Raw genomic sequence first — 6,752 nt, forward strand, 5'->3', positions numbered from 1 at the left:
TCTTTCTCCCTCTCTTCTATCCCTTAGGATCATCAAGAATGTTGTCCGAAGCTTCAAGTATTTCTACGGTGTACGGTTTGAGACCAAAGGCTTGGAGCACTTTGAGATTGAGGGGCCTTGCGTAATTGTCTCGAATCATCAGAGCATCCTGGATATGATGGGTAAGAAGGGGAGGAAAGGAGCCCCAAAAATCTCCAGCCAGTTGGGTCCCAATATTTTATTTTGGGTTCCCCCCACTTGTGTGATACAAGGTGGCTTACAACAATTAAAATGGATAGAGTACAAATTCTGCCAAGAAAACCACATCATACGTTCACCTTAGTGTCGCCATAATTGGAAATGACTTGAAGCCACACAACACAACACACAAAAAGACAAAGAGAGAATTATTCCCTATTGCTAGATTAGCAACTCACAAAACATAGTCACACCTTATCAACCTGCCTGTCTCTCTCCCTCTCCATCTATAGGACTGATGGAGATCCTTCCCGAGCGCTGTGTTCAGATTGGAAAACGGGAACTCTTGTACTTCGGGTCGGTAGGCCTCATCATGTGGCTTGGCGGTGTGATCTTCATCAACCGGAAAAGCACAAGCAATGCTAAGTCCGTGATGGCCGAGGTTGGGCAGGCCATGGTCACGGATAATGTGAGTACAGCATGTTGGGAGGGCACAATTGTCTGGTTGAGCTTGTGGCTACCTTACCCTGAAATTCAAATTATGTATTCATTTATGTCCCTCTTCCCCAACCTACAGCCCAGCAAAACTGGGATTCCGGGTGGCTTACAAAATTCAGAGATAAACACATACAAAAACACTGGTTGAAAACATATTAAATATTATTACTGGTTGAGCACCCCTAATCTGAAAATCGAATAACCTCAAAAACCTGAAATTTTTTGCTTCCAGTCGTCCACTTCCACCTTTTGAGACAGCAGCTGCATCACTTTCAGATCTGCAATCCGCTGGCCTCCCATCTCACACACATCACAAGAAAGAAAGAGACTAATATTTCTATAGTATTTTGAAGGGGAGAGGGAATTGCCATGCGACGGTCCCTTATAATTCTGCTCCAGACTGGACAAGGAGTGCTTCTAGTTGAAGAGTGAATCTCCTCTTTCCACAGGTCAAAGTTTGGATCTATCCAGAAGGTACCAGAAATGGCAACGGAGACCTTCTGCCATTCAAGAAAGGAGCTTTCCATCTTGCCATCCAGACACAGGTAAACCTGTGCCATATTACCCAATTGTGTGCTAGCTGGGTGGAAACCATTTTTGCAAAAATAATCATTCCTATAAGGTCAAAAGAGTTGCAGGTTTGTTGTGAAGCAAGGTTTAGGGGCCTCCTGTACCTTATTTTGCTCCCCACAAATACCTCCCCCAAGTGAGAAGTGGACGTTTGGTCACTAGTGCTTTGGGAGGTTTGTTATTTAGGGGAATGGTATTATTGGTGGCTGATGGCCAAAAAATTGCCTCATCCTGAAACTTGTGGAAAGTGTTGCAAGAGTGAAAACTCCTACTTTTCATGGCTGTGTAGAAGAGGGAATTTTAGCTGGTGTTGCTTGTCGCACAGCCAGTGAAAAATATCTGTTAAAGGTAGAGGAGCCCTCTCCATTTTTCACTGTGGCAACCCTACTATTGGAGTTTATCCTCCCTGACGCTGCTTTGAAGTAAGCCAACATTGCAGCAGCAATAGCTTCAAGACTTCCTGAACTGTTTTTCATGGAATCACAGAGTTGTTCATCTTCCTTCTCTTCTTATTCCCTAAGGTTCCCATCATCCCTGTGGTCTACTCTTCCTTTTCTTCATTTTACAACCCAGCAAAGAACCTGTTTACCTCAGGTATTGTAACTGTGAACATTTCAAAAACCTTTTGCTTCTTTGCCCCTATCTGTTGAAAAGACCTGCTGGTCTACAGTAAAAATGGAGTCTGCCTTGGCCTGTCCACCAGCAACCACATCACTGAGCAAAACAGGCTCGTTCTCCTCCTCCGTGCGGCAACCTCCCCCTTCACACAGTTACTTTGTTGGTTCAATAACAGAATGACGCACCCCTTGTGGTGCATGAAATAGCAAAATAGGCTGGAGGGGGACTGAAAGGCAGAGGTTTTAAAAGGAAAGGGAGATGGGGGCTCTCAGGATCAGATACTTCTCCAACTCCCTCCTTCTACCGAAGAAGGGGTTGCCCGTGTCTGTGCAGAGGTTCTCCAAATGGGTGGCTGGTACCATCCACCTCTGCTATGAGCTGCTGGGCAAACCTCTCCCTGGTAGGGTTCGGTCCCACTCCACAAGAGCAGTGTCAGCATCCTCTGCATTCCTGTCGGGCATTCCCTTGGAGGATGTCTGTAAGGCTGCTGTCTGGTCCCAGCCATTAACTTTTATAAAGCACTATAGGCTGGACACCAGAGCCATCCGAGATGCAGCCTTTGGGAGGGCTGTGTTGGTTTCAGGGTTGCATTGATTGCACTACTGATGGTTTGTGTTTCAGCATTTATGTACTTAATGCTGCTGTTTTACATTCTGTTGAATGTTGGTTTGCACAATTTCAATGGGACTGGTCTTGCATGACCTTTTTTTCCCTTCCCAGGTTTGCAATGTTATTGCTATGTTGAGTTGGTACATGAACAAAAAGACTGACTCTTTTTATGGTTCAAGGTGTTTATTGTTACAATATACCCTTGGTTTACCATAGCTTTGGTTTCAGGACACTCCCTCCACTGCATACCTAAGCTTGTCAGTCTAAACCCATTTGTATGATTTGCAGAGACCACGAAGAATAAGGACAGGTTGCTTACCTGTAACAGAATTTCTTCGAGTGGTCATCTGCGAATACATACAAATCCCACCCGTCCATCCCCTCAGTGTCCTGCTCTTATTGGCTCTTTCCATCGCCTGCTTGGCGGAAAAATTGCGGAACTGGGGAAAGAGCGGGAATGCAGGGGCCTTATAACGGGTGGGCGGAGTTACCGCCAAAAAGTTGCTATATGTTGCAAAGTAAACTTTGCCCAGTGATTCCAGAAGTTTCCGAACAGCATTGCGCAGGCACAGTGAAACCCATTTGTATGTATTCGCAGATGACCACTTGAAGAAATACTGTTACAGGTAAGCAACCTGTCCTTCTCCAACTCCCTCCTTCTACCAGCCACAGAAAATCCAAGGCTTGGTATAGCGACGCTACAATTAAGTCCAAGGAAGGGGGCTTTGGTTGGTATGGAGAGGAGTACTAACCTCTGCATCATCAACAACAAAAAAGACATACGCAGGCCTAAGACTGACCCACACCTGTGTATGCTAGCCATCATCTGGTGGAGAGTGTGGTGGTCATGGTGAAGAAGCATCTGGCTAAGACCCCACAGATGCAGACCGATTCCATCATCTACTGAGGTCTCTGGAGGACTTCAGTGGAAGATGTAATCATTTTGTGTCTGGTTATGGAGACATAGCCAGACAATTCTTTGATTCTGCCCCCGCCAACTCTCCACTGTAGGAGGATCACAGCAGCTCAGTGCTAAGTCAGTGGGTGTTAAGTGGCCAGCTGTAATGTCCTTTTACATGCAGAATTGGTATGCTACATAAAGCAATACAAGATAACTATGGTTGGCTGGTCTACAGAGCTTGGTGAAGAGTGTTGACCAGCCAGCCCCAAAGACTAATATGATGTCCTTCAATTTGCTAGGCAAAATCCGGGTTGAAGTCCTGCCACCCATCCCAACTGAAGGCCTGACAAGCTCCGATGTCGACAAACTCACCGACAGATGCTACACCACCATGAGGGAAACATTGTTCCGGCTGTCAGGAAGACCTGGCGAAGTCAATGGAGGGGCACCCCATGTTTCTCAGTGATGCGTATTGGCAAACAAAAAAGTGGCAACCTTTCCACTGCTGAAAGGACCTTTTTTCCCCATCTCCTCTCTCTGTTGCCAAAAACTCTGCAATGGCTCTCTTGCTTGAGGTCACGGAGGGGAAGGGGGCAAAATTGCAAATCGTTCCTAAAGTGTTGGCACAGGAGTGCACTACTCCATTTCTGTTTGCAAGTATGCACCCGGTGGGTGGGCTGTGGTCTCCCCCATGAAATAATCCTTGTTCTTGCCCTGTTTTCCCCTGCACCAAATGGCCACTACCAAAGATGGGAGCCTCTGTTATTTGCTGCTGTGAGTCTCTAGAGCTCCACCACTTTGGAAAAAGAGGACCACCAGAGTCTCTACCGGTTGGCAAGCCAAAACCTAGATGAATGTTCCCTCTCCTCCTTCCCCTCTAAACTTGAAGAGGATTGAATCCCTAATCTCACCTTGTGTTCAGCAGGTGTCATTCCTAGTAGCAAGGTGGGCTGAAATGCACAGTTGTCACTGGTTATGGTCTCCAGTGGTGGAGACGCCATAAACTATGTGCTGTTTCTGGACTGGATGGAAAACTATGCAATAGCATCCATGAAAATCTGGAGGTTGTTTGGTACTGGGTCTTGTTAATTTTTCTTAGAAAAACCATTTTCCTTTTCCTTTAATCGGGGTATATTCCTAACAGGTTTGGGCAGCTACCATGTTGGTTGGATGTGGGGAAGTTCCAAAAAAGTGGGATTCTTCATCAAACCAAGAAAGGTCTTTTGTTTGTGTTGGGAGATTCTGGCTTGTTCTTTCCATGTACATTCTTTGTAATGGGGACACATGCGCACACATGCCCCTGGATGCCACAAGTATGGTACAAATGGGGAACATCTTTAAGGGACCATCATTCAAGATTCTATATGAGAATCGAAGCAAAAGCAAAAAAATCTAATTTTTTTACAGTTCAGAGTTGTATGCTTTAATGGGGAAACGCATTCCCTGGGTACATGAAACTAGATGAGAAATAAGGGTGGCTTTAGCCTTTATGCTGATATTAGAACTACTGACTGGGAATTCTCTGGGTATGCAAATGGTTGGAAAAGCACATCTTGTTAACCTTGGGGAGGATGTTAAGTTGAAAAAGGACTCCTAAAACAGAGTGGTTTTCTTTTATATCTTTCAGACATGGAATTATGCAGCTCTCCAAATGTTGTTAGGATGGCAGTTCCCCACCTCCCTCCCTCACCAGAGTGGCCCATGCTGAGGATGTTGGGGATTATAGTTGAGCTGTTGAATGGTTACATGAGTCCCACACCTTCTGTATTTGGGTAGTCTTCCTGCCCTCTGCTTTTTCAGAAATCAGTGTGACTATCTTGCAGTAGCAGATCGCTATTTCAGAAATCGGGTTGTCTCTTGCTTTGGGGTGCGGGCTAGTTTATTAAGGAGGACCAGTAAAGTGTTAGTAATTTCTATGCGTTTTTTGTACACAGTGAATTAAAATTTGGATGCCCAGAATTAAGCACAATGGTGATGGAACCCAGGAGGATGGTATCGGCCCAAATGCTTTGGGTTTTTTGAAGCATTTAGAAGATTGACCAAGTTACAAATGAACCTTGGGACTGCACAGATCAGAGAACATTGGCTTGCAAGCCACCTTCCTGCTTTGTCCACCAGTTTTACACATGTCCATCAGAGAGCTTGGAAAAGTTACTCTTCTCTTTTTTAAATGATGCACCTCCCAGCAGTCATGCATTTCGGAAGTTGCAATCCAACAAAAGTGTAACTTTTCCTAACCTTTTGGTTCTCTTGGGTTGGGGAGGGGTATAGACCCTGTTAAATATATTTAGTTTGCTAGCATTCTCTTGTCACTAAGCAATTTTGGAGCCATTAGCTACCAGGTATGACAGAATGAACCTAGTGCTGATGAAACTGCTATAGCAGTATTGTGTTTTCTTGTATTCATCCTTAATTTAGGGCTATATTTGAGGCTGTCCTGGCCATCCACAGTCCTTGCTTTCTCTTTGTTAAAAGGCTTTGTTATAGGTACTGCTCTAAAGAGCAAGCATTTTTGAGTGCCTGCAACAGGTACGGGTTTGGGAGCGATTGAAGGTGTTTCCCCCAAAGCTATCTGTATATATTTGAATTTGGGGGGTGGATAAGGAAAGAGAAGAAGAATGAACCTCTCAGTGGGGTGATGGTCTTCAAAAGCACTCAGGGTTGCTGCTTGAAAACTGGAGGGCCTTTAACGGTTGCGCAAAAGAGGAGATAGCAGCAGCTGTTGCTGGTTAACCTGATTGTGAAAGAAACAACCATTAATTGAAGTTCCCTTTTCTGCATCACCACTAAAGGCGCAAGAGTCCTGTCCCTTATTGCACGTGGCAACCCTAATTTCATCCCACATGAAATGGGGTTGCCAGCTTGAAAACTGAAGAGGGCTCCCGTTTTGCACATTTTCCTCTGTGAGCCCTTTCATCCGGACCAAACTGCGACTCAAACCACCTGGGCCAGGTTTAAGTATTATTTTTCAGGGTTTATAAGAACAGGATGATCCTACCCTTTAGTGCTTTGATAGATTATAGGGGAGGAGGAAATATAGGCTAGCAATGTATGACATAGCTAGCCACACAAGAGGGCTACCAGGCCTAAGATGCTTTAGCCTGTCCTCTGGGGCAGGAAGACCTTTTGACTATAGAATCGAGGGAGCTGTTTTGAAATATAGCTGGGGTTAGGGCCAGGGATTAAATGCACATCGCTGTGCAAGCAAGTGCCTTGTTGCAAAATCAGTTGCTACCTACTGTTTGTTTTTTCGATGTGTTCAAAAATGTGCGAGTATGCAGAATTTGATTTTTATAAAGCAAATTTATTTAAAGAGAAGCAATTTCATGTTGTGGTGTGTTTTATTGCATGAGGAGCTTTGAACTCTGTGTATGTGTGT

The 6,752-nt window shown here is 44.9% G+C and overlaps 1 protein-coding gene across 2 annotated transcripts in view; it reads left to right on the forward strand.

Moving 5' to 3' along the window:
• AGPAT2 (1-acylglycerol-3-phosphate O-acyltransferase 2) overlaps nucleotides 1-6,695 on the forward strand; it is a 20,476-nt gene extending 13,781 nt beyond the window's left edge. Inside the window, exons 2-7 of one of the 2 annotated variants that reach the window (XM_042478079.1) lie at nucleotides 28-161; nucleotides 471-646; nucleotides 1,125-1,220; nucleotides 1,767-1,839; nucleotides 3,071-3,098; nucleotides 3,673-3,823. In XM_042478079.1, coding sequence (XP_042334013.1) covers nucleotides 28-161; nucleotides 471-646; nucleotides 1,125-1,220; nucleotides 1,767-1,839; nucleotides 3,071-3,098; nucleotides 3,673-3,688 — 523 coding nt within the window. In that variant the 3' untranslated portion in view covers nucleotides 3,689-3,823. Of the gene's footprint in view, nucleotides 1-27; nucleotides 162-470; nucleotides 647-1,124; nucleotides 1,221-1,766; nucleotides 1,840-3,070; nucleotides 3,099-3,672 lie in introns of both variants that reach the window. The other variant, XM_042478078.1, reaches the window with a different exon arrangement.
• Nucleotides 6,696-6,752: the final 57 nt, after the last annotated feature.

This window comes from Sceloporus undulatus, chromosome 7 (genome assembly GCF_019175285.1).
Source record: "Sceloporus undulatus isolate JIND9_A2432 ecotype Alabama chromosome 7, SceUnd_v1.1, whole genome shotgun sequence".
NCBI classification, from domain to species: Eukaryota; Metazoa; Chordata; class Lepidosauria; order Squamata; family Phrynosomatidae; genus Sceloporus; species Sceloporus undulatus.